We start from the raw sequence: 26,276 nt of genomic DNA on the forward strand, positions 1-26,276 counted from the left end.
CCATGTAAGTGCATCTAGAATCTTACTTATTATTTTATGTAATATGTTGTCCCGTAAGTATGGTTAATAGTGGTACTATGATGCACTTCCATACTACTAAACCAGTTGGTGTTGTACTGATCGTATCTCTGTATACAATAATTACACCTTCGTTTACTAATATGACAGCCTTTGCTTGTATTGAGTTGTATGTCTCTTTAATAATGCCCGAGATAGTGAAAGTCATTACTGATGCATATAAAGTTCGCAAACCTTTTGCAAATTTATATGTGTTCACTGACTCGTGTCTCCAGGCATTCTCTAGTCGCCTTAAAGGCTGGTTTATATATTTCGTAAATGATCCTGTGGCTCAATGCCAATGTATGCTAACTATTAGTCATTTCTTCCCTTTTAATGCATGTTCTGCCTATCATAACATTTATTTCTCATAAGTATTTTTTTGTCTTTGAAGCTCTTTTTGTTGACTTATGTTTTAACACACATATTATTTTTCGGTTTACTTACTCAAGGGCTTATAATACCCGAATGTCCTACTAATTTAATATATTATTTTAACTGTCATCTGATTTAAGAGCAACTGTTCTTGGAGCTAACATGCAGTATCTTGAAACAGTTCATTCTCATAAACACATTTCTCCCTTGAGAAATCATTAGATTATTTTTAAGGATTAAAACTTGTTTGTCCCCTTGGTCCAAGTTAATATCCTCTTTATTTAATGTCACTTGTTGTATTTGTCTTTTTGAGGTCCAATGTACTCCTGTTAAGTATTCTACATAATAAGTCTTATTTGTCTTTGTGGCTAGTTCATGCTAACGAGATCCTACGCCTATACTAATTTTAATTATGTTGGCTTTTGCACATTGCCCTTGCATGTCATAGAAGCCATCACTCATACTAATAATATTTTCATATTATTCTTATTAATTTGCTTAACAACTTACAAAATACAATTAATTTTGTAATTATAAATATATTTTGTTTCCTTAGTGCTGTCAGTAATACGGAGTCATTGATATTACTGATCCAAGCCAACTATGCTCTAACGTCTTATCCATCCTACTTATTACTTTTACAATACAATCGACTTTGGTATTGTTTCCCTTTTGAAAGTCCTATGGACTTTCAAGATCGTAAGAAACTATTAATTTTTTTAATTGAAAAAAGATGCTTAGTAATTTTGTTCAAACTCTCTGGAAAAATGGCGTATTGTATTCTTGCACACTCTTCAGGTCCGGCAAACATGGACAACACCTGACTGTCCTGTTGTTGTTGGCACTATGGTCTTAGTTGGGCAAGAAAACGTGCCACCTTTATCGTGGCCTTTAGGGGTTATAACTGAGGTTTTCCCGGGAAAAGATAATATTGTTCGCGTAGCTTTGGTAAAAACGAGATTTAGCTTCTTTAAAACGACCAATCGTAAAGTTATACCCAAAACCAACGAAATAAGTGAAATATTATTAAAACAATTTTTTTTTACTCTTACTTATTTCTATTCTATACGTCATGATATTTTGTTTATAACCCGGGTCGAAATGACTCATTTAAGTTGTCTGATTCAGTCATAAATACGTAACGAATTTAGTCGCTATTCTATAATTCTCTGTTAACTCTTTACAACTGGCTTGGTTTTCTTTTTCTTTCTTTGAAAGTTCTAAGAACTTCCAAGGCCGGGAGTATGGTTGAGCCGCTTGGTGTCTCCTCAACATCAGCTAAGGCAAGGGTGCGGTTTGCGTAAAATTATTCATCCGACCTTTGTAGCTTAGTTAGGAGATGCCGCCTCTTTGGTTGAATACTGGCCGTTATGCTCCGTTTGTTCGAAACGGGCATACGACTGTCATATTTAATTCATATATTCATGAAAATTTCTTCACGTCAAAAACATCTTTTACATTTTCCTGCAATCAATCCTAATTCCCTCTTAATTTTTTCTCCCTTTACCTCAACGATCCTCGCACCTCATCCTGCCGCATCACCCGTGGACGGCAACCGGAGCATCGCCTAGTATCCCGGACCTCCTTTGCGGTGTGCGCCTCCTGACTGTGGCTGCAAGATCGGTGAGTAATTTTTGCGCAGTATTACCTGGTAGCCCTTGCTCTCCTCCCTTGAGGGGACATCGTAGGTAGTACCTGCTCGGCCTTGCATTTCCTTGGCCCATTTTCAATTTTCTTTTTCTCGTTGGTTGGGCTATTTACACGCCCAACCACTAGCAATCGCCAGTTACCAAATTTCTACCACTTTAAATTATGCAGGTTTACGTGTCTGCAACCAGAGACGAAATGGCATCTGTAATTGGTTCCAAAGGCAATGCCATTTTGAAACTATCTGTATTTTTGTCTGTAGTGCGTCGTGACAATAGCTAATTATTATTTCCAAGACCAATTTTTTTAAAATAAAAGAAATTTAAAGTATCGCATTATTTTTACCATAGCAACAACATACCTAATCTGTTTAATATACAATTGCAGGTAAGTTTTAATTTTTTTTTGCTTATTTTTATATTTTCACAAAATTTAGCCACAAGTTCCCATACAAAAAAAAATCAATGACCGAATATTCTAGTGCTATAGGCTATATATCATCACGCTATACCCAATAGGAGCGGAGCAGTAATGGATAATCTCAGGAACTACCGGTACAAACTGAAAAAATATTTTTGCCTTGGATAGCCCTGTGTTCGTGGAGTGCTATAGGCTATATATCATCACGCTATACCCAATAGGAGCGGAGCAGTAATGGCTAATCTCAGGAACTACCGGTCCAAACTGAAAAAATCTTTTTGCCTTGGATAGCCCTTTGTTCGTGGAGTGCTATAGGCTATATATCATCACGCTATACTCAATAGGAGCGGAGCAGTAATGGCTAATCTCAGGAACTACCGGTCCAAACTGAAAAATTCTTTTTGCGTTGGATAGCCCTTTGTTCGTGGAGTGCTATAAGCTATATATCATCACGCTATACCCAATAAGAGCGAAGCAGTAATGGCTAATCTCAGGAACTACCGATTCGAACTGAAAAAATCTTTTTGTGTTGAATAGCCCTTTGTTTTTGGAGTGCTCTAAGTTATATATCATCACGCTATGACCAATAAGAGCGGAGCAGTAATGGCGAATCTCAGGAACTACCAGTTTGAACTGAAAAATTCGTTTTGTATTGGATAGCCCTTTATTTGTGGAGTGCTATAGGCTGTATATCATCACGCTATGACCAATAGGAGCGGAGCAGTAATGGAACATGTTGCAAAAACGGGGACAATTTATTAGTTTTGAGAGCTTCCGTTGCGTGCGCTGCGTAAAGGGTTAAAGTTATGCAACAATGATTATGACGGGATTGTTCCCCTTAAAAAGTTCTAAAAAATATATTATAAAACAAAAGTCCCCCGCTGCATCTGTCTGCCTGAACGTGTTAAACTCAAAAACTACCCAACGTATTCAGATGAAATTTGGTATGGAGACAGTTTGAGACCCTGGGAAGAACATAGGCTCCCGGGAAACTACTACTTTTATAACGGAAAACTTTAGCCTGAAAAACTTTATAACGCGGGCGGAGCCGCGGGCAAAAGCTAGTAAGAATATAAAAGTGGTATATAAAAATGGTCTCGTTAGTGGAATTGTGAAATAAAGAATGCAATATTCAGTTCCATGACCACGCTGTTGCAGAATTATAAAAAAAGGTTTTAAGACATTCTTATCCTTATTAATAAAAAAATCAGATACAGGGCAACTAGACATTATCTTATCGAAAGAACCTGTCAATTTCCTGGAATTAAAAATTACATTACGGAACGGAAATTATCAAGAGGAACCTCGAGTGCACCAGTTGCCCTTTCGCCTCACACTTTGCGGATAAAAACATAAGTTCATGTATCCTCGTTATATAAACTTTGGGGAGACCGGGGCAAGGTATATTGAGAGTGACGCAAATAGTATATTAAACAACGACGTGCCAATATTCTCAATAAATAACCTTTGAATTTGGTACCATAGTCAAAGAGTCTGCCGTAATTTTTATTTACATCACAAATAGGTAGATATATACCACAAAGCCGACGCAAATTAAATTTTGCTGGCCTGCCTTAAAGAAAAATATTGTATCTCGTGCACGAACGGGAACTGAACAAATATTTGCAGTTCTTAGCCTTTGAAATTAAAAAGTAAACCTTTATTGCTTTTGTAGAACAGTAAAGGTATGCTTATAATTTGGACTAATTTTATGTTAAATACTTTACAATATTCTGGTCTATAAATTGAATCGAAGTTTACGGATTACCGAGAATCTTTATTGAATCTTTTCCTTTTCTTTGTAACATCATCGATTTCATACTACAAAGGCTGGAAAAGTATTTCACCTTTTTTTGTATGCTTATAGATTTGTCTTTGTTTTCCCGTCACGCGAAAGCTGGTACGCCTAGATAGCCGAGAACAATGGCTGCAACCTGGACTATGTTTTATCTTATTCACAAGCCTAAAACTGAATAAAAATAACAAAAACCTTTGTCTGCACAAAGTTCGCAATTTTTTTTAATGCAATTTTTGTCTGCCGTTAATAGGCTCGTAGAAAACGCTGGCAAGCGACGGCGCTGTTATAAATAAAAATACTTGAGAATAAATATTTCTCTTTTCCAAAAAGAGGATATATCAATCAAACCTATTCATTATATAAGTATTTTTATAATAACCAGAGTTCCAATTTTAAATATATCTTAGTTTTCGTGAGCCCATTACGAAAAAACTCAGACCGTACAAATAGGCATTTTTACTTAGTGTAATCGAAATCCTTAAAGGAGATCGTACGAACACCTGTAACCTAATTTTAGCTAAGTTGATGTATTGTATAAAGGATATTGAACATTATCGCTTTTCCGAGATCATCCCCTGTTCCATGGTAATTTATTTTGGTATTAGAATTTCTCCGATAAACTCTATAACGCACCGATGTATATCATCTATTTAAAATGTGATAAATATGATAATTATATGTGTTACATATTATGTAGACGAATTTTTAAGCTTCCTGTGTCTTCTTTCTAGATTATCTTAAGCGGATAATCCTATAAAGTATTTAAATACATGCTTCTTATTTTGAAATTATACATGAAATATTTTTTTTTATCTCTATAATATAAAAATTTATCGCTGAATGTCTTGCTAAGCGCAAATCTCGAGAGAAGCTGAACCGATTTCGCTAACTCTTTTTTATAATATTCCTTGAAGTACGAGGATGGTTCTTACGGAGAGAAAAATTTTAAAATTATGTTCCCATACAAAAGATTCGTAATAATACTTAAAAGTCAATTTGAACTTTAATACCAAAGCATAAAGTTTAAGTGTTAGTGGAGGGGTTCCAGGAAGGCAAAACAATTGAGTGACGTTAGATGGAACGATGGAAAAAGTTTTAAGTGTTTTATAATTTTCATATTTTTACATAATGTAATTATTGACTTAACAACTTTATTTTTTCTTTTTTTATCATCTAACTGACCCGGTCTCCCGAATAGCAGAATAACTATTAAAAAAAAAAGAATCGACTGTCAGGCGGTACGAAGTTCGCCAGGTCAGCTCGTTATCTATAAAAATACTAACAATATTTAACTATTTAAGAAAATATCGCCTCCTCCAAATAAACTTTATATTTTGTACTAAACGTAATAAACCTGGAAATAATCTGGAAAAATGACCTTCCCACTTCAAGACTATGATTTATGACTAGCATTAGTTGCAATATTACACGTCCCGGCTCCCGGCATGATTTAACGTCCTGCAGGCGCAACTACGTTGCAACAGTCAAGCGGCAAGGTTGAAGTCATTAATCCAAACATAACTGTTTGCTTTGCCTTTTCCGGGGTAGGCGGAGATGTAACAAGTCAAAATTTTGCCAGCTTTATTAGGTCCCATGTAATATCCACCATTAAGGTAAAAAAGCTCACGCTTTTTGTATCAAGCTGGAATAACTACGCTTTAGACATTTAAGATCATAATAGAAAAATAACATTACATACTATCTCGGATAAAAGTTGGTAGAGCCGAGTTATAAATGTGTTTGACGAAATAAACTGGCCGGCTTGGTTGGGACAGTAGTACTATATCACAGAAAATTAATGTGAGCTGACGGCTTGCTGATTGCTAAATTTATGGAAATTAGGATATATTTTGCTGGTGATAGAATATATCTTGTATCCGCTTGGATAACGACCACTGTACACAAGGTATTAAAACCCGTCATATTAGGTGTCGCGTTCCGGGATGAGCTTGTGTTTATTTGGTTCAAAAGGTCGACATAATTGGGTCGACTGGCGAGGAATAATCATCTCTCATCATTCAACACACTAATATAAATATAATATAACTGTACCCCATTCTGCTTACTAATAGGTGCAGTGGGATCAGCTCGTATAAAAAATAAATCACAGTACCCCTCTCTTTCTAATCCCTGTTCATCTGCATTAAAACTCGCAACGCATTCACAATTCCTCTGATAATGAGAGTGAATTTGGATAATAGAGACGGTGATCACATAATATTTTTGATGCCCCAGTATTGACTCGAGCCTAATATACAGCCATAATATACCCGATTTACAGTCCAAATTCACGATTATCCTCAATAAAACAATAAGATGGAATTATTAAAGACTGTATTTCGTACCGCCATGGTGGTATTGTTGATCGAAGCTCCGTGGACAATAATATAGCAATTATAGTAGAGTACAAAACTAATATAAACACGGTCACAAAGGAATTTACGATAAAGCATTATATAGGATAGAAAGCGTGAATGAAAAGTGGTTCTAAATAAAGACTACTTCAGTCGGTGAGCATCGAAGGTCCCTAGGGACGAAGGAATTCGATTTGATGTAAATTTAATACCTCGCGGCATTGAGATAGTGCTTCTTGTAGTTTCTTTTTATCGCCAATTGGGACTCGAGGACTTAGAGCAAGATACTCTACGCTTGTGGGGTATGAAATAATTAAATTATATTGAAGGTATGCATACATTTTAAATTCGTAATATTTGTGATTTTTAAATGCTCAGCACCGATTCTTATATCAAAGCCATAATTAAATATACTATCTAAATATCGTAAGTGCGTTGTTTTTTTTTTTTGCTGTCTGCAACAAAAGATGTACGAAACGAAACACTGCTGGTATTATGTAATTTCTAAAGATCAATCATCAATCGAGTTGATTTATTTATCAGTTCAGAAAAAAATGCTTTAGTACATTGAGCTACTTATGTATTATAATTAAATGGCAAATGAGTTTCATCCTTCAACAAAAACAGAGTTTTGAGGAACAAAGGTTTCGATTACAAAATAAAATACCAAACATGTGATGAAAAAATTTATAATATTAATACTTATTCGGAACAAAAATTACTCACTTATACACACACACTTATGACTCGACGTGTAGTTATTAAAATTGTTTAACGCAAGTAAGTTAAATTTCGTTTTAAAGTTTTATGGTTTATAAAATTTTCTCTATGAGTACATACTTAATTGTAATTATTGCTGTCCCTTCAGTGGCAGTCATTATTGATTTAAAAAAAATTATAAACGCGACATTGCCACAGTACTTAATAAAGTTATGTGCAATAATTGCAATTTGTAAAAAAATATTCTTTGTCATTTCTTGCTGGTATTATTTCGACAGCAACTTTATCCCTTTGAGTGGGTGTAAATTCCGATACTAGCTAAATCAGAAAAGTTACACAAAATGTATTTAGATTCGACAAGAGAATCAAACCTAGAACCTTTCAATACTTTGCCGGTAGTCTAACGCGATATTTTTTTTAAACATCATAATAGCGCAATAAATAACATAATAAGGTTTTTTTTTTTATATTTTTTATGGTATAGTAAAAAATAAATAAATGTCGATAAGGTCGAATATCGCGCGCAGCAGCCACAGGCAGTGCGGGAGCCGCGAACACGAGCTACGATCCTACGTCTACGTTATCGTTACGTAACAAACACTTCAATGCAATTTCGTGCATTACATCTAAACAACTACATTAATCTGGTAATAAATAAAATATACAATTACCTTGTTCATTCCATTTCCCATTTTGAGTGTTTGTACATTAAATACCAAATATACTAAAAATTATTGTTCTCATAACAACACAATTTATTCACAACATTATAAACATGTTTATTCATCAACAACAGTACATCACAATTCGACTGTCAAACTGTCAACATAAGCGCGTCACTATGACTACATTGTTGACGCCGGTGCGCCACGCGATATCGATGTTGCCATCATGACATGTTATAAAACTGTATAATGTGATAATCGAGATCTGCACTGCGGGTATTTCGTTTGAATAATACAACAGTCTTGTGTTTTTGTTAAGAGTTTGTGTTATCGATTAAGTTTAGTTTGAGTGAGTCGAGGTGTCAGTTGAAGCGCTGTGTTTTGAGCGTGAGTAAAACACGTGTGGCACACTCGGCCCGCGGCGCGCCACTGCCGTACCGGGCTGCCGGCAGCCGGCGTCACTGCGTCTCTAAATCCTATAGGGCGGCACTATATTATATCGACATTATTGTATCGATACTTCTTTTTATATTTTTTGTCTTAATTGAGTATGATACAATCGTTTTTATTTTAAGATGCTACTACAAATGCATCCTTGTTAATACGTCTGTAGTAGATCTCATTAATTTAAATATTTAACCCTTACAGGTATTAAAAACAAAAGCACAAAGAGCTTCGACATTGATAAGTCTTATATTTACTTTAACATTATAATAGTCAATAACATTATTATTGAATAATTAAATAAAATGACATAATTTTAACAAACGTAAAGTATATAATTGTTATACACACAATTGTATAATACGTAACTAATTATTATAATACATTCAAGTAAGAATTAACAGTTGTTAACGCATTCTATACCTTAGCATAAGTAAGCACTAAGCAATGTGAGTAGATAGAGTAGTACGATATCCTTGTCCCTTAACGACTCGTTAGCTGTGGACCTTAGATTCTTTTAATAGCGGTGGCAATGGAACAAAAAGGATAAGGCCACACAAAGGACGCTCCCCATAATTAGCTTAAATAATTTATCTTGAAAAATATATCACGAAAGGTCTTGATCACTTACGAAGTTATGTAAAACCTCAGAGGTAAGACTGATAAATACGTTTAAACAATTATTGTGCTCATCAAAAACCTGAAATAATGTTTGTGTATATAGTCTTGTACACGTATCTTAGAACCATTAACACATTTCTTCTCTTTAACAATGATAAGGTTCCAAGCTGGAACCTAATAGGGTAAGCGTGTATTTTATATTTAAATAATATTCCACCGACCTTTGTACGGCTGGCTAACACAATAATTAAATAAAACTAATTTTAATTTATAATTTACTTAAGGTGGTAGCTCAAGGTCCATTTTCATACATTTTGTTTCGGCTTTAATCTGGGTAACTAAACAAGTATTGGCAAGTAAAGAATTTAAATTCACGTCTAGTTAGTGATTAGTTCTCGCAGTTGAAAGAAAAATGTAAAAATAATTAATAATCATGGATATTTCTGCCTTTAAAATTTCGTCATATTAAATTTTAAAGGCCGAAATATCCATGATTATTAATTATTTTTACATTTTTCTTTCAACTGCGAGAACTAATCACTAACTAGACGTGAATTAGATCCAGATTAAAGCCGAAACAAAATATATGAAAATGGACCTTGAGCTACCACCTTAAGCCAAGGAATCAAGATTATGCAGTTTATAATGCATCTATAATTACTTATATCATGATAAATATGTGACATTTCATTAACATACGAAAAAAGTGTATTACGCTGAACACACATTGGACGGGGAATTACGAAAATAAAAAAATATATTACTAATCTAAAGGCGTTATAGATTAAGAAAATCCTGAAGATTCTACTAACATAATTGAAAATATAGTATATCTGAACTTTATTTTGCTATATTGGACATTAATGTATAACTCCAGAATGGCCTACTTTATAAGCAGTTTATTATCTTGGTCCCAGAAATTAAAGAAAATGTCTTAACATTTATGATTTACATTCTTTTGTCATTTACCCTATTAAAACAAGTAGATAATATGTACTCTTTTGTACTTATTGATATACTGAATACTTTGTTTGTAATGTTATTAAAACTAAAATACTGTGAACCATTGGGTTTTATGGAATATGTCAATACATTATTTGAAAATGTTTACAATGCTTTCTAGTTTATATTAATTTCTGTAATTTTTTATTTAGTTATATAATATCACACATTAATTGTATTAACTAATTATTTTAAATACAATTAGAGGTGCGCACCTTCAAATATCTCAACATTTCTTTTATACTTCGCAACATTTACTTACTTATTCCTAAAGCTATTCTTCCACGTAACATCTCAGTTAATCCGGGTAAAACAATGTGCTCGGTATTTTATTGCGTTTTATGTTTGTTTCGCGGCCTGGCAACTAGGCCAAGACCTGCGATGATAAGCATAGCGCCACACCACCAGCGTATCGTCGAAGTTTCTTCAAATAACGTGATGCCGATGATTCCCTGTGGCAGATGTTTATTAATGTAGAAATCTTAATAATAGAAATACGAAAGTTTGTGATGTTTGATAGAAGTAAACGCAAAAACAGCTAAACGGATTGCTGAAGTTTTGCAACTGGGTACTATACTTAATACGTTATGTGCTGGATTAACATAAAAACTTGTTTTCGTCCTAGGAAATTACACAATTGGATTTAATTACCAGTAAAAAGTTTGTCAGACGGATGGAGTCGCGAGCAATACCTAGTGTTATTCTAATTGAAAGCTAATTTTAATTAATATATCGCTCATCAAAAGGTGAGATGGGTACCTAGAAACTCGGCGAAGCGCGGGTGAACCGGTTGCGACTTTAACATAATCGGTCGAGAATAAAAGCGTTATACAAAAATATTGTATTTCAAATTAAATTATATGCGATAGTTATTATAATGTATAGTCCAAAAATTTTCAAAATAAAAATAATACGTTGGACAAATCATATCGTTAATCATTATTTGTAAGAAATTATACAAAATCTAGACTCTAGGCTGATGTTCAGAAAAACCCAAATATTACTTTGCCCGAATCGGTATTCGAACCCAAGACCTCAAAACAGTGTCGTACTGCGCACGGAATAAAACTAAAAACCCAGGCAGTCAAATTATATATCAAAGAAACATTACAGAAGACAAAATGTAAATTAAAGTGCTTTTCATGTTTAATATTTTCATTATACGATAAATATTATATTTGCGAGATTATTTTGACAGCAAACGCCATGTATTGATCTTTATCTAATACCTATCGATATAGATATCGCCCATAAAAAACGTAGTTTACGACTTTACAAGGCCATTGAAAGAATCAAATACGCATCCAAATATATCACTCACCATACGAAACTCTAATTTTACTTTTCATGTTGACTTATTATAGTACTAACTGGCTTTAAAGTGTACTTTCTAAGCATAATACATTTTCGATTTTCAAAGGAATTCCGACACTACATTTTCGGAAAAGATAATGACAATTTTCGACGAACGAGAATCCGGGAAAATCTCGAGGATACAAAAGTGTATTACGTAAGTAAGACGTAAATACATCCGTCTAAATAATGCTCCTAGTATCGGGAACCCTTATTATGTAGTCACGAAATCCGGCCCCTTTATCTACAGAGAAAACTTTAGTACTTATACAAAAAATCTTATAAGCTTTAAGTTCGAAAAGAGGTACAGGTCCAATCATTGCATCCCGAGATTTGCAGAGATTAATAATTCCTTATAAGTTTGTGATAGATGGGCGAGCGAATCATCGGTATCATAATATTCTTTTTACGAAAAGCCATATTATCTTTGACTCGAAATACATTTTAACTATCTAAATTCTTATTCAACACTTCGTAAACATCCTAGTCGAACGAAACCATTTTAATTATAATAATATCAGCCTGGTATTTTTACTGTCCCACTGCTGGACATGGGCCTCCTCTTATTTAAATTATAATAATATCAGCCTGGTATTTTTACTGTCCAACTGCTGGACATGGGCCTCCTCTTCTATAAAGAGGGTTTAGGCTATAATTCAGCACGCTGGCCTAGTGCAGGTTTGCAGACTTCTCATGATACTTATCTTCGAAATTCTTATGAACAACTTTTCAGGTACCTCAGGTATTCACACGCTTTCTCACGTTGTTTTCCTATACTGTTAAGCAAGAGATAATTATCCAAGAATATACACAACATTTTATGCAAATGTCAAAAGTACGTACACCTACGTTTTGATCCCGCGAACATACGGCTCGACAGTACGCTCCACTCCCAACCAGGCTATTGTCATTTTCATCTTAAACAATACATATCTCGCTCCATATTACATCGTGTGTGTTACATACAGACATTTTTAATTTATTTGATCGAAAGAGGTATGGGGTTAAACTACTGATCAGATTCTGAAAACTCTTTCATTTATAGAATATAAAAATCGGTTGAATTAAGAATCTGTTCCTGTTTTTGATGTTAGTTAAAATTATCACTGAAATGAATTCCCTAGTTTGTGGCCGCATGCAAATTCTAGTACTTAATAAACAAACAAAACTCACAGATAAAACGTAACTAGAAGCTGCCGAAATGACCGTAGGTACGACGGAGTTCGGCGCTGCGTCTAGTGAACGCAGGTAGTGTCGACAACCCCACGTGTTTACTAACACCATGGTTACAAGCAGACCAGCCCATATCACGTAGCCATCGCCCTGTAAGTTCACTTGGTATGTAATACGGGTAAATGTATGAGACTTCGAATGGAAAACCGGACAAGTGCGAGTTTGGTCAACGAATATCACCTAAGTATATACATATATTATTCAAAAATGCATTTTTTAGGTATTGGGTATATTATAGTCTGATTAGGAAAATAAAACTGGTCAAGTCGTAAAATATGGATATCGTTTCCTTGTAGATAGTTACGACGTTAATTTTAAAACGATAAAGCTGGTTTTTAGTATTCCTGGTCAGACTAAATCTGAATTCCTATTTATCCCAAATTCTCACCGCTGAAAACCACACCATTATACGGACAAGGTTTTACGAGTGTACTTAAAAACCTATAAACTTTTTTGACTGCTGTACAGTAAGCAACACCACCCAAAAGCTCAAAAATTACAAAGCTCTGTATGACCCTGTAGTCCGGTCGTAGTTATGAAGCATTAAAAGTAACATAATGCTTTAAAAACATCTTAGTCGGTTAGCATACTGGATATAGTTGCTAATTCTTATTATAATCGAGCAACGTATGTAATTTGGCATGACTTTCAATAGGAAATGTTTAAAATTCATACATATTAGAATTAGTAAATCGCGTTAAAATACTTGTAAGTTTAAACTGTAACTTTCCGACTTTCCACATCCCTATTACCTTCCCATAAGCTCAATGCAAAGCAAATAAACTGCGAAGTTATAAAGAAAAAGAGCTACCCGACTTCAAGTATAAGTACTAAATAAGTAAGTACTTACTAGTATCGGATCGAATCACTTAATATTATTACGTTAGTTGTGAATGGATTAACTATATGTATCGACTAATTTATTGAGTTTTGAGGGATACGCATTCAACACACAACTGAGAGGTAAGAATAAAAATCCCACATCTTTCTTTCATATAAAATAACTGTTATACTTTACGTATAAAGTATATAGTACCAGGCAATTGAAACAGATGGCGTGTTTAAAAAAAACAACAAAATATATTCTTATAGACATTTCTAAATTAGGATTTAAGAATAATATCTCATTTAATTGCTTGAAGCTATGAATTTTATTGTATTTGTGTTAGAGTAATTGTATACGTACAACAAGCGATGCACTGCCAGATAACTTTCCAATAGTACTTCCTACTGATGCCCATATTCCAGCAAGAAAAGCCTCGATATACATATCACAGTTTGTTTTAGATTAACAGCAAGTCTTAATCTTTTAACTCATTACAGATTTGTATAGAAAACACGATTTCGATAACACTAAATAACCTAACGTGAAAATATGACATTTGTGTATAAACATTTCAATGCGTTTCGTTTTTCGCAAATTTTAAGGAAGGTGAAATAAAACTAAAATAAAATAATTTGTATTACTTTTAAAGTCAATTTGTAATCTTTAGAAAATAAATCAATACATACGAAATAACTATGTATGTACCTGTTTCTAAATTTAAATCTGTGGCAGTAATTCCAATTTCAAATAAAAGTATTGCTAGATTATATAATGAGTACAAAAACTGTACAAAAGACGCAAGCGTATGGCTATACTGCCATAAAATATAAAATATAATTAATCAATGCTTCGATTATTACTTTGCTTTATATAAATTATTAAATTATAATTTGAACTTTGATTTTCATAACTTGTGCAACATTATAATACCTGTATCCGTTTAAGATACTATTTTATCTCCAAAAGCTTATCATCGCATAATATAGTATCCATAACAAAATGATTTTACGGAAATTTCTTAAAGAATTAAAGTATTAAAATAATTCATTCAGACGAAAGTTTAATATTTTCATATAATTGCAATTTTTGGTAGTTTTGTTCAGAGCCAAACATTCAACTTTCATTGGTTTCCACATAAAATGAATGTTATCCTACCTGAAAGTCAATTTCATGACTGTAAGAAATTTAAAATACATACAGGCAACCCTAAGCCGTAATTGTCAAGCTAAAATTTTCTTGATAAAAGGGACGACGACAAGTGAGTGTTCGTCAATCTAGTTTATTGGTCTCTGTTCGTCAATATTTCAGACATAAAAAATCAGCAGTCGTTTTACCTGCTCCTTCAAATTGATAAAAAGTTTAACTTAAATTATAGAAATGGAAGTTGTGAAAGCTGGCGACAATGTGTTGATTATTTGGAATAAAGATGTTGTAGATGAAATTACAAACTTGGTAAACGAAATAAAAACCGCAGTTCAAGGTGGAACCGTAGTTCTGGAAAACTCTGAAGTTATTAGCGAAGGTAAATGCACAGATATAATAGACACTGAAACGTTATTGTTTGGGGTTTAAAATAAATGTAATTTTGTTTGATAAATATAAGATCTTTCTTATAACAACATAATAAATATTTTGCTCATGGTTAAAATAGAGCAGAACATTTTTGCTATTGCTTTTGTGTTTAGTTTCAACTATGCATTTGTGAGAAATAGATTTTGAAATTATCTTGTGTAATGAGTATTCTTTACAAATAATATTGCATATAATCTATAGCAGAATCTGTAAAGTGATATTTACGAAAAACCACTAAACAGTTTTTAAGGTTATCACCACTTTAGAGCACAACACAACTCCTGTAAATTAGTTTTATTTTTATTAATATTATTTTTTAATAATATATTTGACAAAAAAAGCTTCAAAACTGAATCAATAAATAGGCATAATAAATATGCAAATTGATTTTGACAGTACTTTGGTCTCAATAAAAAAATATGCCAACATTTGTAAAAAATGACTGCATTTTATTTTTTCTGTCTGTTTTTTCTGATTTGTGTATAATTACTACAATGTGCCAATTAGAAGCTATAAATTAAATCTTTATTATTAAACATATTAATCATATTTGCCTTAGTTTCTATTAATTTGTAGTATATTGATGTTGCATTACTAAATGAAACCACATACTTATTTCTTGAAAATAATACTTACTTTACTCAAACCATAGAGGTAATAAAAAGCATAATTTTGGAACAAAATAAATATCAATAAAAACTGATTTAAATTTACATGCCCTAAGCCAATATTATTACTCAGAGAGAATTTGTCACAGCAGTAGTATCATTTTTATAGTTAAGCCACACACACCACATATAATCTAAAGTACAAAATGATAAAATAATCAGAAAAGTAAAACTGGGATTTTTGGTGAAAATATTCTTTATTCATGGATGATTTTTGGCAGAATTTTAGCAGAAGTAAAAAAAAGAATATGCAGTTTCATTTATTAATGCAAAGTCAAAATAACCCTGTACTAGTAATGTGTTCTTTTTCAGAACTATTATGTGTTTTTATAATTTTCTCCCTATATAAGAAATTGATTTATTGACATAATGATTTATTTCATGTGAATAATGCTTTTCTTTAAAGGTGCAAGACAACATTCGTCATTTGACATAGTATTGTCCAACTGGTTGGCGCCACACACTGTTCAACACACAGATGAACTCTTGGCGATCATAGTAAAACTCTTGAAACCCAGTGGGAAACTGTTACTAAAAGATACCACAGATCTGACCACTACATTGAAGTTAAATGGGTTTATAAATATAACTAAGAATGCTGATAACATTTATTTGGCAGAAAAACCTAAATTTGAGGTAAGTACTTAGAAATTTTAGTGATACACAAAACCTTTTATACTGGCTGATATTTTGACTTCAGTAATTTTTAATTATAAACAAAATATGAATGGACTTTTAGTAAAATAGAATTACTGTGGAAAAGTACATAAACTACTTATAAGAAGACATAAAATGAAATATTAAAAAAATAAGCATTCCTACCATATTATGAATGCCTAGAGTAAATATAATAGAGTACAAATGCATAGAGGGAAGTGATGATGTGACCAGAGACAATCATTTCACCATTTGAAATTGATTAAATTATTATCAATCATTTCAGTATAGCTTAGAAACCACAAATTATAGACCTGAACATAAATTTGCAATTATTTTTATATATTGGCAATTTCGGTTCAGCTGCATTATTTTCTCGTTAGCTAAACATGTGGTAGTAAATGAAATATTCAGAAACATTATTTTCAACATTATGTTCAAATTAAGAACTTTGAGGTATACATTCATTGACAACCACAAAAGCTGATCATTTGTCTAAATTTAAATATTCCAATTAGACATATTGAGTATTTATTATTTTTAATTTCAGGTTGGATCAAAGGCATCCTTAAAGCTTAATGGAAAAATAGCAGCTACAGTATGGAAGTTGGACAGCACTGTAGAAGAAGCATGGAAAGGTGCCAATGATGATGACATTATTGATGAAAACCAACTACTTGAAGAAGAGGACCTTCAAAGACCAGACCAGGAGTCTTTAAGAGGTAATTTTAAAATTTATTCAATGCTTTATTACACTACAATAAAGTCGAAAATGTCTTAGGTTGAAATAGTGCCAGATGGATAACTTTGAGATGAATATTCAACTAGTCTTGTAGATTGTTACTACAAATTCAGTCATTGTAATAGGATCATTAATCACTTGACTAAAATGTTTCAAGTATAAATAAAATAATCTTTCGTTTTAGATTAGGGTCAGGGGTATTCATTTATTACAATGTAATGTATATAATATTTAAGTAATACTTATAAAATTCAATACTAAAAACATGTTTTTTATACAAACATTATCAAATTGTACCATAAAACATTGTCACTTATGAATCAAGTTTTACAAGGAGATTGTGGGCGTTTATCAGTTGGAATTAGTTGATAATCAAGACGTAAATACGGTCGCCGAAGTTTTGTGTTGTGAGCGGCCGCGCCGGTGACTGGTTCGTTGAGGTTTTGTGTTCCGAATGGCGGCCGAACTCATGACGTATCATTACCCTAGGTCAATGACATCATACGATGTCGAACGAGTTTTGTTTGGTTGTAATAGATGGTAAAACAAGGTTCACATTTAATGACATTGTTAATGTAAATTATTCAGTACTTAGTGGGTATAATTAGTGTATTAAATATATTTATTTGTGGAGAACATTTTTATACCTTGAAAGTTGAAACTGTTTTAAACAGTTATTTATGTAAAATAAAAGAATATTTAAATGTTAATTATAAGGCTTCGTTATTTAATAATATTGATTAAAATATAGTATTAGAAAATCAACCTTATTATTTTTGTAATGTGCAAATTGACACCTGATGGTAACTAACTATAAGGAAATTATAGTAGAATTTATAATATTGCTAGATGTTTTCAGCAATAAGGCTCATTTTCTATTGTGAATAAAACATTATCAAACATATTATTCTCCTATCCACAACATAACATATTAAAGATATTTCTCTTTGTAATCTTATCTTACGTATATCATAAACGGAAAGTCTGTCAATATGATTGGATGTTTGTTAGAATTAAAGCTGAAGCCATACGAATTTGCATGAAAATTAGCACACAGAGATGCTATATCCTGGTTTAACATACTCAAGCATTAGGGTTTCAGTTGGACAGAGCCGGGAACACTTAGTTTACAATAAATTGAAACATTAAAGGAACTTTACATATTTCAGTATGCTCCACTACGGGCAAGCGGAAAGCGTGCGCGGATTGTTCTTGCGGCCTTGCTGAGGAGCTACGTGGCGAGGTGAAGGACACCCCGAAATCTTCCTGTGGAAGTGTAAGAAACTATTTTTTTCTTTCTATAAATTTAAACTTAGGTTTGTCGTCACTCGTGACTAAAGCCTTGTTTTCGTTAAGCATGTATCCCGCATACAAGATTCAACTTGAATGCATCTTCAAGAATTGTAGGAATGTAATGCTAAGTTTAGTCTAGCAAGATCTTGCAACAATATATTGTGAAATAACTTCCAAATACGTTTACACTAGCGGCAATATTTCGAAATATATATACAGATACGACTTGCCGTAAACCCTGCTAGTTTCTAATGTAGCAGAAGTCGGCTTTCCGTGGCAGCTTTCAAGATAAAAATAGCCCGTGGAAGTAGACTTCTGCAAGTTTTTTTTCAGATACAAACCTTGTTTACGTATTGAAGCTGCAAGTATAATGTAGATAATTTTGACTTACATGCAAATATCACGTCATACCTGCATGCAAATATTTTCACAATGGACAAGATGCTAAACTACAAGCCGGCAATGACTAAGCGCTTATAGTTTATTATAACTACGTCACCTATTGCTATAGAATCGGTTTACAAGTTCAGTTAGATAAACTTATCTATGTATTTTCGTTAAATATTAAAAATATGTTTAATAATACAAAGTTAAAATTAGAAGTTATATCAAACAATGGTGCTGAGGACGTTTGCACAATACACACAATATTACATGAATATGCATCTGCACTGTCGAACAGTCTAATTTCTTACTATGAACTCTGCTGTACTAGTATATTGACATCTTATTACTCTACAATAGGGTACCGGACTCATTTTTGTTCTTTACTATTATCAAATATTTACATAATATAAATTATAACACAGAAGGAATTATTAAAATCCGGTAAAAAATCAACAAGTTATAAGTCTTTGAATTTCGGTGGAAGGGGTAATTAACAAGAAACAGAAAAGAGACGAAATATCCACATGTGACGTCATCGGGAATTACGACGCGTGCGGAAAAAAGAGATGTAGCGATATCCCACATCGCGCCCACTTCTGCACATTACAATATATTAAATATGAATTACTCGCTCATTTTTTAACCAATTGTGATGCAGTTTTCGCATGAGTGCTTCTTTTTCGTATTATTAGCCATTACATATAGAATAATGTACAAAATCAAGCATAGGCCGGTCCCCTATTATAGAGTCGTAGCCAGGTTGGGCTAGATCACGAGTGGCTTCGTTTGAGTACTGCGTAGCGTGAAGACGGCTATGCTTCCGAGGTGGTATAGTAGCCGGCACACTACTGCGTAAAGTTGAACTTACATGCAAAACAAAATCATCTCGCAGTAGTGTGCTCAAGTTATAAGCCACCTATGATTATCTATACCGAGTGTTACTAAGGTACTTTTAAATACCAAAACGGACTTTTAATTGGAATTATCTGGCAAAGAAAGAATGTTATTTTGTTTTGTCAAACTATCTACCTTATTTCGATGGCTATATAGAATGTACTGCAGTGGTGAAGGGTCCATATATTTCTGCCGGCTTTCCTTTGTAGAAATTATATAGAATCCGATTATCATTAGAACAATTAGTAGACAGCAATCATGCATATTAGAACTTATAGGCTGTGTTAGGTTCTTTTTCGGAAAATGTCGCCTTTTGCCACTGATGTACCAGTTATTTTAGTGTTTATAATTATTTTGCAAATCAGTCAATCAACAGAGACCTTGGCAGATAATCTCCACCTTAAAAATAAATCTAATATGTTTTATTTTTGTTTCAGTGTTACTTGGGTGACGCGTTCCGTTGTGCCACGTGTCCGTATTTGGGGATGCCAGCGTTCAAGCCCGGTGAGAAGGTACTTCTCGATCTCAACTCTGATTTATGAACGACTCTACTTAGCCGCTAGCGCATAAATAGTATTCCATTGTTGTGATCACGCTTATAATAAACGTTTTCTTTTTTTAAGAGTTATATTATTTTGAAATTTCCAGTATGTGTCCATTACTGGATAAGTTACAATTTGTTAGGATATGTGTATTGGTAATTTAGATGGAAGTCAGTGGTTTGAGATTTTAATATGTATTTTGTCACATGTGTATGCCTTTAAAATTAAAGTAATAAATTAAGTACGTATATAGTTTAATTACTGAGTTATCCTAATTTTTCATTCAAAAAGGTTTGGGTTGTGGAAAATAAAACAAACGCATAGCAAATATTCAGTTATACATATTTTTCTCTTCTTTTTACAAACAGTTAACTTAGTTGTAACATATCTTGATCTATAACATTTTTTTTTTCATTTACAATAAATCTGAAATAGTACTCATTCCGCTATACAATAAAATATACATATATTTTGTCGTATTTTGCCATATTATAATTATATAACAATTTTATAGTAATCTATTAATTTAAAATGACACATTTCCTGTTCTCTACTGATTTACATTTTGGAAACAGTGTTCATTGTCGTTAGAATTTTGTGAATGTTTAGCAAATATAATATTTTATACTGTTCCCATAATGCGTATCACAAAACCTCTGTGGTAAGTTGAACTTGTGTCTTTGTATAGAACCATCATCTTATCAAAACATACTAAAATACATCGACTAATAACGGATGGCACAATCATTTTGTGTCCAAGTATTGTAAATGTGCTGTTAACTAACATTACGGACTATGGAAACCATTACTGACCGTACCTAAAATTGGCAACAACAAAATAATGATATTATGAATCTCTATTCATATAAAAACTATTGTCACTACATTTGAAACACTTATTTAAATTAATCACAATTGGGACACACCAAGATTTACACATCTAGCACGAGACGGTTTATATTATCGGAAAAACGATGTAAATTGAACATTACACGATAGTAACATGTTTAATTGCATTGAAGTCAATTATGCAGTGGAAATGAAAAATTGGAAATTAATGAGAGTAACAGAAAGGTATAGGCACTTTGAGAAATGTCGAAACATCAGCCTCTGGTTTAGGTTATGAAGATGTTAAGAATTTAAACATATAATTTACAATCTGCGTTTTCAATAAACATATGGAATCTTCGCAACAAATATATTATTCACAATCATATTTTCACGAATAACACGTAAGATACTGAAGTAATAAAAGTCGAATGAATAATTATGCCTACGTTACGATATATTTAATGCTTGAATTGACTTTATATCTACCAGAAGGCGCGGAAGAACTTATTACATTGGCAACACAGTCCCTGAAGAACAATTAGTATTTTGTTTACAATAGTCATCTTGATTGTGCCTGAACAACGTACTTGTATGTACATAAAACAACATAGCACCTTTCATTGAAATTAAATTAATACTTTCTGAATTTGGATTTTGGGAAATAATACTTTTTGTAACGAATTTTGTACTAACTTGATTTACAAACTTGTCAAAAGCGGAGCCTTTAAATGATACGACGGATAGAGCTAACGCTCACGAAATAAATGCTCCTATCTCATAATTTAAGTAATATCTTCAAAGAAACTACTATCCCACAACATTCAGTAAAGCGTCCCAGTCTTTTTAAATGTTTATTTTCATCAAATTGAGATCTTGTTTAGACTTGTTTGCGACCGGCTCACGCGTGACGTCACCGGCGCACGCGCAGTGCACAGCGTGCGTCGCCGCGGCGAGACACTAGTCTTAAAGTTTGTGAGGTAGGCTTAGTCATGATCTTATGAAAGCGCCTTGTTACAGAATACCGATTAATAAAATGAGATCTTTCATTATAATTACGAATATTAATAAAAAGATAATAAAACTAGAATTACATACATTATACAACAAATTATTAACCTTTGTACAACACCGTTCGCCGTTGATGAGGTGTCCGCGTTCTGTGTTCGTCGATATTCGTATCGAGCACGTAGCTTTAATGCCGTAATGGTACAATGAACCAGCATTCGAACCGTCTCTACTGCTCTCCTGTCTTTACTCACGAGCTACACACAGTCTACACAACACGCTGACCGATGTCGAACCCAATCGAACCGGTCTTGAAATCATTCTCGGATATCCAATAGGATCGTTGTATCGTCTTCTTATTGACTAATATCATCTGACAACATAATTGTTCGAGTAAAACGTATGTAAAATAAATTTATAGTTGGACATTCCGAACTAAGAACGAATAACTATGTTGGACTTAATTATATAAAATTAATTTGATTTTGATATGGCCATGCGTCGTTATTTGACATAACGATATATGTATATTAATCACAGACGCTACTTGTTACATTTGTATTTAGTTATTCATTTTCAGCGTATTACATTTGAGTATACAACAATTTATACAATTTCTTACCGATATACGCACTTATTATTCTAAAACATATATTCCCTTTACTCAAGCAATACTCCATACCTACTCTGTCCAATAACTACAAAATATCACAGACTGTGTGTTTATTATGTATACATCATCTTATAGAAAAGTTTTATGTGTATCACACATGGACGTCAAAAAGCAACAGAGATGACATCTAAATAACCATGATCATATACAATACATAATATTATTTTTTACAATATACATATACTTATCAATTACGTCAACGATTATTAAAACACGATCAAATTATTTGTCAGAAGAGTTTGCCACCTATGTTGAAATAAGTAATAAAGGTTCGCGCGAGAGTGAGGGCACTGGGCAGTGGGCACTGCAATGCGCACGCGCCGATTGACGGGCGACGAGTGACTAGCAACTAGCAAGCGCCTCGCACCAGCTACAACGACAAGCAAATCGTCATGGATATGTCTGCAGTCACAACCATCGGGGGAGAACGGAGCTCAACATGACTGCTCGTAAATAAAACGATACCGTACAGATAAAACTCACCAAAATAAATCAGTCGAAATTTAAGCACACCTTAGCCAAATACCACTACCTACAATCAAACATTCATTGTACCTTTCGTTATGTCTTAAATATGGACTGCCACGTGTCTACTGTCAGCGCAGACTTGCGGTTTAAAATCTCATTGGTTATCACATTATCTAACCTACTTTAAGATCTGGTACAAACTTACACATTGTTATTTTTGTGCTCATCATCAATAACTCCATGGCGTTTGAATGTTGCAAGTATACTTTGTATGTTAACGGCTGGGCTCGGCTGCAGACATGCGCTGAGCCTCAGCAGTTATAATTTTAATGGATTTACTATTCACAAGTGATGTTTAACAATAATGTACCTAATATTGTCACTGCGCCTCTAGCAACAGAATAAAGACGTTCTTAACGCGTGTAATATGTTAGGAGGACTTAAAGCGCATCGTTAGGGAACGACAGCCAAACACAACTTTGTGACACATCGATTTAGTCATGGAGTGTAACGATTAACTTTGACCTAAGTTACTTACATATTTACAACATCGTACACGAACGCGTACAAAAGCACCCGACAGTAAAAAGCACCTAGAGTTCCCGAATAGAATATCATAAGCGTACCATTGTGGACTGTCCATCGCTGCAGAAACAACGCAAATTAACATAAACATGAAAGTCGCGCTCCACGCGACTCGACTCACTGGGGCCGGTATATCTACGTCAGTTTAGAAAGTAATCTACTGAGGAGACGAGAGCATCCGTGGGACCTGAAGCCTGGCCGGAGCGCTCCAACGTAATAATAATGGAGTTCGAAACGAGTCTTTGCAACGAAGGCGATCACAACACGTTTAAGATAGTTCTCCTCCACATTTCTCGGACGGTGTCGCGGCCTCAACGCTTTTTGGCGGGAGGGCGATCGTCCTCGCACACGTCGGATGCAGACCATCGCCTCTTACGCGCGTCTTCTTTGACGCTCAAGTTCTCAGGGTGTGTTTGCGGCGGTGCTGAGGAGGGGTGCGGCGCTGCGTGCACCGGCGGGGCGGGCGGCGCGGCGGGCGCGGCCGGCGCGTGCTTGCGCAGCACCAGCGACACGCACACGTCGCCCACCTGCAGCCTCTGCACGTGCAGCCCGTACTGCGCCAGCGTCCGCTCCGGCTTGCACGAAGCCCAGCCCCGCCCGTACACAAAGAAAGGATGTTCCACCGTCGACTCTAACTCCACCTGGAATTGCAAGGGACATAATGTTATATTATTGTAATGAATTCTAACAGATCACAACGTTATTTATTATCATTAAATACATTTTATTTACTTAATTAATATTAAAAAAATTTTGGTCGAATTAGTTATGATGGAAATTTAAGCACGATTTAAAAACACTATTTCACAAGATTATTGCAATAGTTAATTAACTTGCATAACGTGTACAAAAGCCTTCGGACTTGCAATTTATTGATTAAATTTATATTTACCTTTGAGCGATTCCTATCATACGTTAGCGTAAGAGCCAGCTTGTCTCCTCGTTCTTCTAGCCGCAAAAGCGTGCATTGCGTCAGAGCAAGGTCGCCGCTGCGATCCGCACTCATCACGAAGTCTTCAGTGCGCATCTCCTCGACCCGCCGCAAGGAACCGTCCTCTAATCTAATCAGTGCACCTCGGCAGAAGTAGGGAGCCGGGGCAGCGCGCTCCGGAGATGTTGGCGGTTCCTGGAATTGAAACAATGAATCGTTTAGCATTCGTTGTATAACGTTTATAATAAACAAAGGGTAAATGAGCGTGTATTATACTTCTCGTGGCGGAGGAGCAGGTGCGGGTGCTGACACAGGTGGCGATTGAGGCGCTGGCGCTGGTGGAACGAAGCCGGACGTGGGGCGCGGCCGCAGTGGGAAGTTGGTCGGCGGCTGCGGCGCTCGCGTGCGGTACAAATACGAGGTGTACGTCGCCGGGTGAGGCAGGAATGGCGCATAGCTCGGCACGGTCGGGAACGGCTGTGTAGGTGCTGCAGGCGCGAGCGGCGCCGGCATGTGGTCGCGCGCCGGCGGCCTCCGCGGCGGGTAGCGGGAGTAGGGACGCGGCGGCGGCGCCAGGAACTCGGGCGTCATGCCGGCCGACGGCGGGGGAGGGTACAAGTGGCTCAGCGGCCCGAGCTGCAGCTGGGCGAGCGCCTCGCCGGGCAGGCTCGCTGAGATCATCGGACGGGCTGCAACAATACAAAGTACTTCTATCAAACGACTTGTTCACCATAAAATATTTAAAACAGCCTAGAGAGATCTTACATTGGTTCATATTTTAAAAAAGCACTTTCCTAACACATTAATGATCCATTTCCAAAACTGTAGCGCCAATGGCAGAGGCGTGATGTAAATTTATATTGTGCGGTAAATTAATTTTAGACATTGTTAAGGCTCAACTGTGCGTCATCGCCTACAAATATCTACATACGTCCCGTCACAATGATTACGGCCTATAAAAAGTCCTTATTGGAATTAGAGATAAAATCATCACGTTCATTATTTATGTCTAAAAACATAATAGTAATTATGTTATTCTTAGAACACTTGTGCTGACGTACGTAAGTATGTGGCTACGTAGTAATTAACAAAGAGCGGGCCCTTGTTCTTTAGCACTATGTACTAAGAATGAAGACGAAGCATCTGCGTTACAGTATCGCAGCAAGATAAGAATGTGGAGCGGCCGACGTCAACATTATAAATAGATTTTATTCACACACATAAAACTTACTAATTCAGTGTGCACACCACATGACGTGGAGTAGTCTGTCGTGTGACTATAAACACCGTTTTTGTTCTATTTTTAGGACCCCGTAGGTCTACGATCAACACATAAAACGATTCTTTGTTGTTTTATCGTCCGTTCATCATAGGGAGCTCATGTTCGCCGCCACTTACAACATTGTTTATTTATTGTACATTTTTATACAACGAACCGAATATACGAATATGTATGTAATTCTCAACGTATAGTTGTGGTGTTACGTGAAAGAATTGAAAACCCGGTCTGACT

The 26,276-nt window shown here is 34.7% G+C and overlaps 3 protein-coding genes across 5 annotated transcripts in view; 1 reads left to right on the plus strand and 2 right to left on the minus strand.

The window, feature by feature from the left end:
* LOC115439997 (dual specificity protein phosphatase 22) overlaps nt 1-8,829 on the minus strand; it is a 49,569-nt gene extending 40,740 nt beyond the window's left edge. For all 3 annotated transcript variants that reach the window (XR_003938322.2, XM_030164107.2, XM_030164108.2), the window contains exon 1: nt 8,043-8,829. Coding sequence is in view for 2 of the 3 variants with exons in the window: in XM_030164107.2 (XP_030019967.1) it covers nt 8,043-8,063 (21 nt within the window). In the remaining variant the exon portion in view is untranslated. The remainder of the gene's footprint in view (nt 1-8,042) is intronic.
* Nucleotides 8,830-14,745: 5,916 nt separating this feature from the next.
* Nucleotides 14,746-20,515, plus strand: LOC115440061 (anamorsin homolog). Its single transcript, XM_030164206.2, has 5 exons — nt 14,746-15,037; nt 16,162-16,391; nt 16,963-17,134; nt 18,324-18,430; nt 20,166-20,515. The coding sequence occupies exons 1-5, from the start codon at nt 14,893-14,895 to the stop codon at nt 20,268-20,270; spliced, it is 759 nt and encodes a 252-aa protein (XP_030020066.1). The 5' UTR covers nt 14,746-14,892; the 3' UTR covers nt 20,271-20,515.
* Nucleotides 20,516-20,598: 83 nt separating this feature from the next.
* Nucleotides 20,599-26,276, minus strand: part of LOC115440060 (ataxin-1) — a 31,109-nt gene continuing 25,431 nt past the window's right edge. The window contains exons 2-4 of the mRNA XM_030164205.2: nt 25,040-25,452; nt 24,725-24,958; nt 20,599-24,473 (exon numbers count right to left, since the gene is read on the minus strand). Coding sequence (XP_030020065.1) covers nt 24,144-24,473; nt 24,725-24,958; nt 25,040-25,444 — 969 coding nt within the window. The 5' untranslated portion in view covers nt 25,445-25,452 and the 3' untranslated portion in view covers nt 20,599-24,143. The remainder of the gene's footprint in view (nt 24,474-24,724; nt 24,959-25,039; nt 25,453-26,276) is intronic.

Source organism: Manduca sexta, chromosome 15 (genome assembly GCF_014839805.1).
Source record: "Manduca sexta isolate Smith_Timp_Sample1 chromosome 15, JHU_Msex_v1.0, whole genome shotgun sequence".
Taxonomy (NCBI): domain Eukaryota; kingdom Metazoa; phylum Arthropoda; class Insecta; order Lepidoptera; family Sphingidae; genus Manduca; species Manduca sexta.

What these genes read in the sequence shown, in the direction of transcription:
- LOC115440061 (XM_030164206.2), top strand. Translation starts at nt 14,893, where the DNA reads ATGGAAGTTGTGAAAGCTGGCGACAATGTGTTGATTATTTGGAATAAA. An exon ending in CTCTGAAGTTATTAGCGAAG is followed by an intron (nt 15,038 to 16,161) that starts GTAAATGCACAG and finishes TTTTCTTTAAAG; the next exon opens with GTGCAAGACAACATTCGTCA. An exon ending in AGACCAGGAGTCTTTAAGAG is followed by an intron (nt 17,135 to 18,323) that starts GTAATTTTAAAA and finishes TACATATTTCAG; the next exon opens with TATGCTCCACTACGGGCAAG.